At 38.7% G+C, this 13,957-nt stretch overlaps 1 protein-coding gene across 1 annotated transcript in view; it reads left to right on the top strand.

Moving 5' to 3' along the window:
* LOC126471363 (glycoprotein 3-alpha-L-fucosyltransferase A) overlaps positions 1-12,811 on the top strand; it is a 184,715-nt gene extending 171,904 nt beyond the window's left edge. Inside the window, exon 4 of the mRNA XM_050099484.1 lies at positions 11,740-12,811. Coding sequence (XP_049955441.1) covers positions 11,740-12,067 — 328 coding nt within the window. The 3' untranslated portion in view covers positions 12,068-12,811. The remainder of the gene's footprint in view (positions 1-11,739) is intronic.
* Positions 12,812-13,957: the final 1,146 nt, after the last annotated feature.

Genomic DNA, 13,957 nt, shown 5'->3' with positions numbered 1-13,957 from the left:
AATACGTATGCGAAGATAAATGGGGGGGGGGGGGACAATTTAATTGAAATTACTTTGGAACGATCCAACGCAGTGCACCGATTTGTCATACCAAAATACTCAGAAAACATTCCTGAAAATCTCTGAATTTCGCTCGTGTTCGCCCTTTATACAGTAGTTTTCCTCTCGCTCGATAAGCGAATGGAATAGGACAGAAAATCGCTGGACTGTTGGTGTGAAATACCCTCGGGCATGTACTGTACTGTACTGTCGTGAGTTTGGGAATGTGCTCGTGTCGACACGAAGACTGATCAGCAACACTTCCCGTGGGATGTCCACACGTAACTCTGAATCCTGAAAAGTTCTACTGATAGATATTCCCTTACTTACCCCGTTCTAAAAAGTCTGCTAGTACAAATTACCGTGATTAAATCACATTCCAGACTAGTCGGGACCATGAACACATGGCTTATACAAACATTCGCAGCAATTACTGGAAATGAATACTAACAGAGTGAAGATATGACGAAAATTCATCACACATACTGAAACGACGAACTAGAGCTCCAATCTGTCTGAATAGTTCTGCACATTGTTTCCACAAATAAACGTAAAACCAAATAATAAAGGCAACAAAAAAGGTGGCACGTGTGACGAAAAGAAGAAAGGATGGAAGATGAGGATTTACATCTAACTGAAGATGAAGTCATTAGAGCACAAGTTCGAGCAACACAAGGAAGGGGGAAGTGTGAATACATGGGACGACTGTGCAAATAATTTATTTACAACTTGTCTGAAATGTACAAAACGATAAGTCAGCTTCATATGAAATATGTAGCATCACGAGTGAGGTGAGATATAAAAAGACCATCCCTACAGACCACCGCGCTTAAAGTTCCTCGTGTACTGGTATGTGAATCCACATAAAAATATAGCATCCAGCCTCATTACAGACACTACCTCATCCGAATGTATCTCTTTCAGGTATGTTTAACGGATAACAATGGCTTTTCAACAAATCAAATGCCACTTTGTAAGCCAATTTGGGGCATATTCATGAATAGAGAGAGTTCCCCAAAAATGGTTCAAATGGCTCCAAGCACTATGGGACTTAACATCTGAGGTCATCAGTCCCCTAGACGTAGAACTACACATCAATGCCCGAGGCAGAATTCGAACTGTAGCAGCAGCGTGGTTCCGGACTGAAGCGCCTAGAACCGCTCGCCCGGAGAGTTCCGCTCGTTAGACCTGTAGATCAGAGTACCTGTTCATAATCAAGAAAAATGAATATTTGGGTTTGATATCTCACTGATGATGAGGTCATTATGACAGAATGCAAGCTTGGATTGGCGAAAGGCGGGGAAGGAAATTGTCCCTGTCCTTCTCAATGAAACTATCCTGGCATTTGCCTTAATTGATACTGTGAAACTAGCAAAAGCTAGAGATCAGAAATGAGGTCCGTATACTCGCGTCAAACTCACCAGCGAGTCCTGTGACTTCATCTCCAAACTCGCCATCTGCGTGTGTCCGCAGACTCGACTCATGAGTTTCCGCCGCAGTCCACTCGTTACCTGAAGCACACGCACCTAAAGTTCCTCGTTTAGCGCATGCGCGATGAGCAGCATACTCGGAAATTTGTAACTTCTCACTCGGCACGGTCTATGGATCACTGACGACACAGACACACTCACGTCGTGGTTGGTTGCTGATTTACAAGTAGGCATAAAAAGTGCACGAACTCTGAGTAGTCGATTTTGACCAGAGAGTCGCTTGTGTAAAACGGGCTCGAGTCTGTTGTCGGGTACACAAGTGGACTCAACTCGCACACGGAAAGGAGAGCGAGCACAAGATTTCACAAGTGTAACCACGGAATCGCAGCGTTCCCGTTACATACACAATTTCCGCCATTAACATGTAAATTATTATTCATTTATTTCACACATTCATGATTTCGGTTTCATAGTCATTCTAAAGTGAAAGATGAAATGTCACAAAGTTTCCGACCAGCCTAAAAGACAGACATTTATTGTATACCAATATAATATCTGATCAGTTAGCAGTGACATTTTTTCTGTTTACACATATATTTATATAGGTAAAACTTTGTCGAAGATTGCTGTAAATTTATTTTAATATTTAACATCTATTCAGAGAATGTCTAACAGTTACGTTCACATATACACACTTTCGAGGCGTCACCGAATCTATAAAGATGGTGCCAGAAAACATGACATGAGAATGAAGTGCAGTCTCTAAATGGTGATTAATTACTATAATAAATTGCAGAAATGAATGACAAACTACACAACTCGCCGTTAGCCCAAAAGCGCAAGTTGCCATGACCAAATGAATACAGAAATAGCTCGCTTCTTGTCTCAGGGATATAATGTGATGCTCTTTACCCAGTTTTCATTTGAAGTAGCACGTATGTTTTCTAGTGGTGGAGGTAGAATACAACCTTTTTTGCACTGGACGAATTTTTTATGTTTTTCTTATAAAGCGTGAACTATTGCATGAAACGTATAGCAGACATTGCTCCTCCTCTAACGGAATAGAGTACTTTGCAGCAATTGTACTGCTACTTATACCCACACAGTCTCACAGAACACAGCTTCATTAGAGGCCATCTGATCCCGACAGCAGGTCATTTCGCCTAGATCGCGTACTCCTCTTTCTTACTAACAATAAGACAGTCACGACTAGCCTTACACTCCTGCACGCTACCGCAAGAGAGAACGAGTCGACGAGTATGTAGCGACCGCGGCGCCACAGTCATACTCGCGAAATTAAAGTGGGAACGAAGGAAGCCCGTTAGCACTGGAGGAACAGCTCCTACTCGCTCCTTTTCTGATCTGTAACGGAAACCTAAATCTGTACGTCAGGTTTTACCCCTCCTCCTGAATGCAAGTCAGTGTCTTAATCATTGTACTACCCAGCTCGGTTACACGTTCATCCACTTCCTGTTTAGAGCAAAGAGTGGTACACATGTGCCTGGTTATCTGGCTCCACAATTATGAAGTCTGTCGTTATTATGTGATGGTATCATCCTTCTTCATTTTACAGAAAGGATAGACCAGAGTTGGGACGGGGTCACAATCCTGTATCTCGTAACGGATAGCAGGAATTATCAAAAGTATTTGTCATTGTCCTCACTTTCCCTGACTAAATGTTGTGGTTGATGAACCTGTGATCAGAAATGGTCATAATGGTCTAAAGACTATGACAAATATTGTTTTTGTTTTAATGTGGGCACAGACCGAACTTAAGGAAACTTGAAGGAGGCACATATCACAAGTAAACACTTTATTCTGACTGAAAAGCATCAGACTAATCTTTAGCTCTTTCAGCATTAAGGTTCTCATTAGGAGAAGGAATTTACCTTTGACAGCATATGAAATACTCATCCCATACTTTGAGTTCAGGAAATTACTGTATTACCTCTTGTACTCTAAGAACTTGATGAATGTGTTGAAAATACGTGACTTTTAGGCACCATTTAAGACATAAATGTCAGTACCAATTCATTAACTGACATCACTGTATCTAATCTGGCTGGGGTGTTGGTAACAAAGGAACAGAAAAAATCCCAATTTGCCATCTTGTTTTGGTTTCAGTGTTCATGGCATCTTTCGATGAGGATTTCTTTCAGGCCAGAGATTAATGAGCCTATAGTAAATAATATGTACTCACTCAAGTACTACATATCCCTTCTGGCAGTTTCTTCCTGTAAGCACTTACAGTAACTGATCACTGTTCTGCACTTTTGCTTTACTCATATCTGCCGTTCTTGCTACAATAGTATGTAGGGAGTTCAGGAAGTAAGTTACAAGTCATCCCACATGAACACCATTGGGCAACAAGAGTGGCACATTGCCCAACAGTAATACATGTTCTGCGCTTTGTGCAGACACAATTCTGCTACGGTATGGATAACACGTGCATCACAGTGTGGGAGTGAAATGGTACAGCAGCTGCAAATTTACTCCAGAGTTTTAGTATGAAGAATAATATGATTCTTGTGAGCAAAAGACATATATTTGACACAGATTTATCATGAAAATCTGGCAATATATAGACCAAATGCAATATTGTGTCTAGCCATTGTGAAGTGGTGCCAACAATTTGACCACGACATGGGCGATGCTGACTGGAAAGAGAGGAAGATCTTGCACCTTGAGATTTGCACCTTTTTGGCAAGATGAATGAACATCTGACGGGAAAGAGATTTTTCTAGGAAGAAAATTTTCACACACTCGTTTCCCGATGGCTCTGGGGCAACGAGCAAATTTCCATCATTGAGCAACTGAACAATTGGTAGAACATTCTAACTGTCGCTTACAGAGTCTTTGTGTCTATGTAGAACAACAGTGTAATGTAACGGTGTCACTTTGAAGAGTGGTGCAGCATGCAATAAAAGTTATCTGGCCTGCAATAATAATGTGAAACTCGCTTTTTTAAGTCCCCTCTTAGCTTTCTGTCATGGAGGATGGTATGAAGTAAAATAGTTTCACAGAGCTACAATATGAAACAGTGATTTAAATAGAAGCAGTATTTCATTTGTTTCTGATTTTGTGTCATATAGTACTCAAGTCAGGCAATTAAACTGGTTTTGGTACTTTAAAAGTGTGGACCACATTTCATACATACATTTATATGTAAATTATATGATATACAAACATTTAGTGCTTATAAACATCATGTAAAAGAGAAACACTAAATGGGTAATAAATATACTCTCCTAGGTTCTCAACTGAACAAGCCATTTTCTCATTTGTCAACCAACTCCTTGAATCAATAAACAAGAAAATGTCACCAGTTAGAATCTTTTGTGATCTGTCAATTGTATTCGACCGTGTAGATCAAAGGGTTCTACTAAGACAAGCTGAGCATTATGGCTTGAAAGATAAAGTAGGGAAGTGGTTTGAGCCATATCTAGATGACAGAAATCAGAAAGTAGTATTCAACAGTTGTGCAAAGGCACCTGCCAACTCTGATTGGGGTACATTAAAATGTGGAGTGCCACAGGGCTCGGTGCCTGGACCCTTACTTTTCTGAATCTTTGTAAATGACCTCTCATGGTGTGTGACCTAAGAAGCACACTTCACCCTATTTGCAGATGACACAACCATTATGATTGACAAGGTACCCAACTGCAGTCTAGAGAACATTGCAATCACTGTATTCCAAGAAGTTCTAGATTGGTTCACTGCAAATGGTCTGTCCCTCAAAGTTAGTAAGACACATTTCATTCAGTTTCAAACAGTAAACAAAAAGTTGGAAAATGTTGAATTAAAACGTGGAGACAAAGAAATAGTGAAAGTTGTATCTTCCAAATTTCTGGGCTTACATATTGATAACAAACTAAACTGGTCTGTCCACATCACTGACCTGCGTAAAAGACAGAATTCAGCAGCATTTGCCATTCGCTCAACTGCATCTGTTTGTGACATGGAAACAATCAAAACTGCATATGTTGGTTATTTCCATTCACTCATGACGTATGGCATCATATTCTGGGGAAATCAACCACAAGCAAATAAAGTCTTTGTTGCACAGAAGAGAGTTATCAGGATTATGAGTAGAGTGCATCCTAGATCTTCTTGCAGAAATTTATTCAAACAGCTGGGGATCCTCACCAAGCCTTGTCAATACATCTTGTCACTAATGTGCTTTGTGAACAAATATTATCCAATTTGTAACATAAATAGTGCATACAATGATCACAATACAAGAAGAAAACATGATCTTCACAAAAATTTAAAAAATCTCAGCATGGTACAGAAAGGAGTACATTATTCAAGCATAAAAGTGCTCAATAAACTTCCTGTCCATATTGAGCCAATCATTGGGGATCTTACTAAACTCAAAACAGAGCTAAAACTTTATCTTTTGGATAATTCTTTCTATTCTTTACAGGAATTCTTTGATAATGTGTAATACTTCTTGAATTTGTGTTTAATTTCATGCATTTCTAATAGAACTGATTATGGAGATTAGCATATCACTTGTTGGCAGAATATTTTTTAGATGAATTAGGCCTACTTTAAATTTGTTTATGTAATCATCTATGTCATTACTGCACTATTATTTATGCAGTCATCTATGTCATTACTGTACTATTATCTGTGTTGTTATCTGAATTTTGGTGTGGAATTATTTGACATGTGGATGTCCTTTTTCATGTATCTGTTTATATATGTTAAATTGGTTGCCTCATGATCATCTACATGTGGCTATTACTGTAATAACCTGACACATTCTACATCATAGTGATAGATGCGCGTCAAGGACCCACGGAACTCGAAAATAAATAAAATAAAATCAGGCTGTTCAACAAGCAATAGTCCTACTCAATGAGGCCAAGGCCTGGTTCATTGTTAACAGGATGAAAATTATTCAAAAAACATGCAGAAGTTGATGAGGCTTTTTAATTGATACCAAGTTAACCTGGCAACAGCATACTAAACATGTTCCAAACTTCCATGGATCCTCTACCTCTTGAGTAAAACTATAAAGTATAATATCAGAACAGTACCTACTGATAGCGTTGTATGCAATGTTCTGCAGGCACATCAGCTATGGGCTGCTGCTGTGAGGCCACTCTGCAGCCTGTAAGAGTGCTTTTATTGCAAAATATAGCAATGAGAACATTATCTCAAGCAAAACAAGAGACCATTGTAAAAATAAACAATGGAAATTCCATGTTGGAATATCACTGTTACAGGGAAAAGATAGATTGCTACTCACCATTAGGATGACATGTAGAGTTGCAGACATGCACAATGAAAAAGACACAATCACATTAGCTTTCAGTCAAAGCCTCCTTCAGAAAAGGAAACATACAAACATCCATTCATGAAAGCAAACACATCTCATGCACACATGACCACCATCTCTGGCAGCTACAACTGGAATCATTCTCTGCTAGGGGTACATGAAAGTTTAGACAATAGTGAAGTCCAGAGAAAGTATTCAAACTGCCATGTGAAGAATATTCTTTTAGAGACATTGCTGATAATGTTGTCCATTTACAATAACACACAACTGGTATCTTTGTGCTAATGATTGTCTAGCACACTCAAAACAAAGAGATGTTTCATGAATCTTGGGTGCAGCTTCAGCCACATGGACAAACAGCTCTTTTTGAGTGTCTGTTGGGACACCACAAGCTCCACCCCCACCCCCCCCCCCCACCCCCCAAAAAAAAAAAAAAAGAAAAAAAAAAATCCATAAGAGTCAGATCAGGGTCCAAAAGTTGTGGAAAACATTGTCTAAATGTCCTCTAACATCAAGTGCATTGTGTCGTACAGCCCTGTTATTCTAGAATCATAATCACTGGCTGACTAATAGTGGGAAATTCTCCAACATTTCTGGTAATACTTAATGCAGAAAGACATGGTAATTTTCTCCAGTAAGCATGTTGGGGAGAAGATTCATCCCCAATTGGATGTTCATGAACAATACCGCCCCACACATTTATGGAAAATATCTGTTGATGGTGGAATACATGAGTCACCTCAGGCATGGCTATTGTGGCTGTTAAATATTCCTTCATTTGTGAAAGCAGCCTTTGTAGAAAACAAAATGAACATTTGGAAGTCAGTGATGTTTACTGGTTGGTATGGGTGCCATTGGCAAAACTTCATGTGCTGGGGAAAGTAATCAGCTGGTAGGTTTTGTATCTCCTCACACCTGAGTGGATGCATGTCCGTTTCACACAAGGCAGTCCACATACTGGTGTTGGAGGTATTACCACCTTGGTAATGGATTGTGTACTGGTGCTGAGGTTGTCCTCAGTTAGTTGTAACACAGCTTCCTCAAACTGAACAGTTCGCACACTTCAAGATCTACCAGTTTCCCATTAGTCTAGCCAAAGGGATCCATGTCAATGAACAATGTCATTAATTCCTTGAAATGTGATATGATTTGGTAACCTCCTCCCTGGAAATTTTTCTGCATGCAGGTGCCTTGCTGTTTGACTGTTCTATCATTTCTCCCCATAAATGAGATGTACCGGGTGATCAAAAAGTCAGTATTAATTTGGAAACTTAATGAACCATGGAATAATGTAGATGGAGAGGTGAAAATTGACACACATGCTTGGAATGACATGGGGTTTTATAAGAACAAAAAAAAAAGTTCACAAAATGCCCGACAGGTGGCGCTGGACAGCAAAACGTCAGTGACTGCGCATGACAATCATGTATAAAAGGAGCTGTAATGAGTGAGAGAATCAGATGTGCCAGCAGTTGCAGCATGTTGACATTACCTGAAAAGGTGCTTTTGGTGAAGCTGTATTATCAGAATGGGAAATGTGCTAATTCAGCGTTACGATCCTATCGCTATAGGGGATTTGAATGGGTAAAGATCCTTTGATTTTATCCATACTGGATGAGAGGTTGTGGTTGTGAATGTCAATGTTAAAAAATATATCAGCTCAACCACGTATTGTGCCTGGTGCATGTTCCATTTTAGCGAGTTTTAACAGGTTCTTTTACTTTTTATTATTCTAATGATGGAAGCTTGACTTCCGAAACACGTCAATCTTAGTGTTTTCTATAAAAAAGTAGTTGAGCCAATATATTTTTTAACATTGGGTAAAGGTCTGTTGACAAATGCAGCTGTGGCGAGAATGATTTCAAAGTTCGAAGCCACAGGTTGTTAAGACGATAGATCCCATAGTGGCCAACCGAGCACAAGGTGTAACACTACTGAGACAGTTCAGAAAGAAATGGAGACTGTAGCAAGTTCATCTATGTACGGGGAAGTCAGTACTCGTGCTGTCGCACATCACGCCGGCATTCCATACACTACTGTTTGGTTGGCACTTAGGCGTACCCTCTGATGCTATCTGTACAAAATCCACCGGCATCATGAACTGTTACCTGGCAATTTACTGAAGCAGAGAGCATTTGCGGTGTGGGCGTTTCAAAAGATGGCGGAAGATGACGATTGGTTGAGTAACATGTTGTGAACCGATGTAGCTCATTTTATGCTCCGAGGGTCCGTAAACGCCCACAACTGTAGAATTTGGGCTACCGAAAATCCTAGAACTGTCGTGGAAACTCCATTGCATGACGAGAAACTCACAGTATGGGTTGGATTTACCACATCTACCGTTATCGGGCTGTTTTTCTTCGAGGAAATGCGTGATTCTGGTTTTGTAACTGCTACCGTGACGGGTGAGAGGTACACCGATATGTTACAGAATCGCATGATCCCTAGCCTGGCTGATAAACACCTGCTGTAACGTACGATGTTTATGCAGGATGGTGCTCCACCCTATACTGCTAGACACGTGAAAGATCTCTCGCGCGCGTCGTTTGGTGATGATCGTGTGCTCAGCCATCACATTTGTCATGCTTGGCCTCCCAGGTCCCCAGACCTCAGTCCGTGTGATTATTGGCTTTGGGGTCACCTGAAGTCACAAGTGTATCGTGATAGACCGACATCTCTAGGGATGCTGAAAGACAACATCCGATGTCAATGCCTCACCATAACTCCGGACATGCTTTACAGTGCTGTTCACAACATTATTCCTCGACTACAGTTATTGTTGCGGAATGATGGTGGACATATTGAGCATTTCCTGTAAAGAACATCATCTTTGCTTTGTCTTACTTTGTTATGCTAATTATTGCTATTCTGATCAGATGAAGCGCTATCTGTCGACATTTCTTGAACGTTTGTATTTTTTTCGTTCTAATAAATCCCCATGTCATTCCAAGCATGTGTGTCAATTTGTACCTCTCTGTCTACATTATTCCGTGATTTATTCAGTTTTCGAATTTATACTGACTTTTTGATCATCCGGTATGTCAGCTTACGTGGTCTGAGTGTAATCAGCCATAAAGAACCTGTACACATCAGTACAAACAACATGTGGGCAAGCAATGGCCCATGGGTCACATCTGGCCTGCAATGGTTTCAATCTGGCCTTCAGAAGAAATACACAAAGTTACTTAATTACTTGTCGACTGGAACTGCCTATCACCACTGACGTATTTTTTCCCAGTCTTTCTCATATTAGCATTAGTAAATAATTCTTGTCCATTGTAGAATGTATTAGAACATTGCAACTGTTGAAACTGAATGTGATTTTCAATGAATAAACTGCAACCAGGAACGTATATAAGCAGTGTTTTCCCATAATGACATTTCAAGATGCCTGGCAACCCATCTTCAGATGGTTACAGTTATTTACATGTTGTGAACATTGTTTCTTTACTGACAGTGTTGCATAATTTTTCAGTGGAAGCTTTTAAGACAACTTCTGCAAAACATTGTAACTAAAGATATAATGTTCATGATGCATAAATAAATGTATACATCTGATGAAGGGATGAAAAGAATGGATCTAATCTCAAAAATGTGTGTTTTGAGACATAATTTGTTGGCTTGGCGTGTCAGGAAAGAGGTGCCATTGATATTGATGTGTTACTCCATAAAGATTAACGTCACAGATGCTATAGCTTTGACTTTATACAATAGCAGCACTGCTGCCGCATCACGTGACACGGTGGCCCATGAATTTAAGTAACTGTGAATCAGACTCACAGGTCAGCAAAGGCTCATCATGCCTGGTATAAACTTTTATGTAAACACAACACAACATAAACCTTAATAATGTAGTTGTTTATCCAGGGACGTGGACATTGCTACCAGTAATGACAACTTACCCTTTCCAGCAATAAGATGTAATTGTGTTGCATATCAGATTCATGTGTCAATATGTTACACACAAAATGATCAAAACAACATTGAATATTAGCCTAAGGGAAGAGCAGCATGAAACCCTTAAAGGGCCCCTAACGAAGAAACAGTCCACCTGTGCTATTTGCACCACATAACAAAAGTGTTTCTTTTTATATACTCCAGTAACACTAAACATTTGTATACATAGTTATTTTATATCCTGTATATCTTTCCAGCAGTACTGAAGTTTAATACATCATTTTAAAGTCACACTGAAAACCTTTGTTAATATATACTGGGTGGTTGTAATTAAAGTGCAGCTACTCACAGAGGTTGAGTATGGGCTGTAACTGTCATATGATAATGAGTAGATAGTCTGATGTGTTAATGTGGAACCCTTTTATGCTGAAATAAAAATAGTTCTAGTTTTGGCTACTAGGTGCAAATCTGGTGCTGTGAACACAAGGAAGACATATAGAAATGCTTCCATATGTAATGGGTTAGGAATGGGACATGGGTGGAAAAGGTCAAGGAAGTGAGAAAGGAAAATGTTGATTTTATTATTACACAGTGTTTTCAGTATGAGCACCAGAGACATTGACAAGATGCTGTAGGCGCCAGATTTGCACCTGGTGGCCAAAACTGGAACTAATTTTTTCCAGCATAAATCAGTTCCACAATAACACATTTCAATATCTACCAAGTTTTGCTGCCATACAATAGTAGGTATGTGTAGCATTTCGAATTTTGTCTGCAATATAAAATTTCTACACACAACAAAAAAAGAGCAGGTTACAGTACAGATGTAGCTATGGTTATGCAAGTTATTTTAATGAACTACATCAACACTTTTGACTCCTCCTGTTGATTATCATGTGTAATTAATTCAGAATAACATTTACACTACAGTTCACAAATATATCACTGTGAAGTAAAGAAACTAGTTGTCAAATTGATTTTATTGCAAGACTCTCTGCCATTGTACTTGATGTATATAATTGCTTGAGTGAGGTGCTGGATGGTTGACATGATAAAGATTCATAATTCTCTACTTTTATTTTGCAGGAGGAATGTTCTGCCTGTAGTTATGGGAGCAAGACCTGAAGACTACGCACGAAATGCTCCAGAGCGTTCCTACATCCATGTTGATGAATTTGCCTCCGCTAAAGAACTGGCAGCATACTTACATCAACTTGACACAGATGATGAGCTGTATAATTCTTATTTTCGTTGGAAGGGCACTGGAGAGTTCATTAACACATACTTCTTCTGTCGTCTTTGTGCACTCCTTCATGATGATTTCCCAGCCAAAGCATATCGTGATATAAATGAGTGGTGGCGAGGTCCAGGAACTTGTACTAGTGGATCTTGGCGAAAGGTTACTCATGAATAATGAAATTTGAGAAAAGATTCTGATTTAAAAGAGAATCAGTTTCATATTACTAGCTGATAACATGTTCCCATGTTAAGTATTATATCACTACAACATGCTGCAAAATGTGGCTGTCACCTGCATCTTGTAAGATAGATAGTCATATCATTCTGGAGAGAAAAATGATAATTAACCTGAGAAAATAACATGTACATATTGTACAAATAAACAGCAGACAGAGAATGTGCTATTTAATGTCTAATATGGTTAGGTCAGCTATGGTGAATGAAATGGTTTCTTATCTAATGTATGTGCACCTATATTATATTCAATTTCTTTGAAATTTGGCTTCACAGTGAGGGTGAACAATACAGATTTCATTCCAGTATATCAATGCATTCCATTCAGTTTAATCTCTCTTGCAGTCAAATTAGGAGAAAGCTTCAATATAAACACAAAATTTTTTTTTATCCATACTATAATCATGAAAAAGATGGTACAGCACTTTAAAATTACACAAAAATAATATTGAAGAGTATAGGGGCATGGAAATGAGAAGAAAAAGTCACTCATAACTTTATGTCCAACAGACACACACTCTACATGGTACATGATGTATAGTGCCATCAGTGGAACATCAGCACAAGAGGTACAGAGTACTGATTAGATGTCAAAGTACTGTTAAAATTGGAGATGATTAATAGTTGGATTATTGCCAATGGCTGTCTGAGAAGGGAAGTAAAACTTCATGGGTAAACAAAAAGAAAAGTGTAATGTAAACTAATTGAATATTGAGGGGGGGGGGGGGGGGGGGCAAAGGCTTGATATAACATGAAGATCTGGGACTGAATAAGGAGTCGTTGTTCACAAGATTAGCTGATCTTGGCACATCACTTCTTATTAAATGAGTAATGAACAATCATCTCTTGACTAGTCCTGTATCCAATACTCAGAAATTTTTATCAGATATACACTTTCCACTGCTTGCATTCTGTTTCATCTAGACACTTCTGTAGCTCTCATTATCCAAGATTACACATAATTTTCTGTATTACATTACTATCCTACAACATCATGTAAAAGGAACTTGTAAGATAAGATGCTAAAATTTGTAGTTTGATTTAATATAATTTATATATTATGTCTGAGAGCCATTCAGATATAAACCAAGACTACTTTCACATATGCTGATGAGTGATAAAAAGCAGTTTGTTAATTTGCTTTGTGCTTTTCTTTAGTAGAGATATGTATCAAGCACTCCAGCACATAATTACACATGTACTACTAATCTGTTACATTGTTGTTGAATTGTCCCTGTCTTGATAATCCCGTTTGGGGCCCAAATATGTGACAATAAGATATGCACAAGCTGATACAGCAATGAACGTGTTAACAGATGGACTGTTTACTGAGTACAATAAGCAAAGCAAACGTTTTAATTCAACCCAAAACTTGATGTTTTTGATCAATTAGCATCCCAAACCATTCATAGAGTCTGGTCAAAATCTAGAGTAGTTTGGCACCTTCATTTATGAGAAACTAAATAATATTTTATTTGTACAGCAAATGTAAGAACCTCCAGTGTTTGATATAGGATTTACTCCCATCTGTATAGCTACTTCTAGCTACCACAAGAGCCCCAGCCCATAAGTCTGGTATATATTTCAATAATACTGATGAATATTCATATTATGTACGCATCACATCAGATGTCACTGAAGACACAACCAAAATTTATACAAGCTAAAATAGCTTTATTCTCAGGATAGTGGTTCAAACTAAAAATACAAGTAAACCACTTGTCAGGAGCAGTAACACCCAAATTCTGCACAAGAATTTAATGAAGTTGTAAGCATGTAGAGAAAATGAGGAATTCAGAACATTTTATTTTCAAAAGAAATCTGTTGTAGA

The sequence above is a fragment of the Schistocerca serialis genome, chromosome 3, assembly GCF_023864345.2.
Source record: "Schistocerca serialis cubense isolate TAMUIC-IGC-003099 chromosome 3, iqSchSeri2.2, whole genome shotgun sequence".
Taxonomy (NCBI): Eukaryota; Metazoa; Arthropoda; class Insecta; order Orthoptera; family Acrididae; genus Schistocerca; species Schistocerca serialis.
Note: the sequence above shows the minus strand (reverse complement) of the source record. Positions and strands in the feature narration are given on the sequence as shown.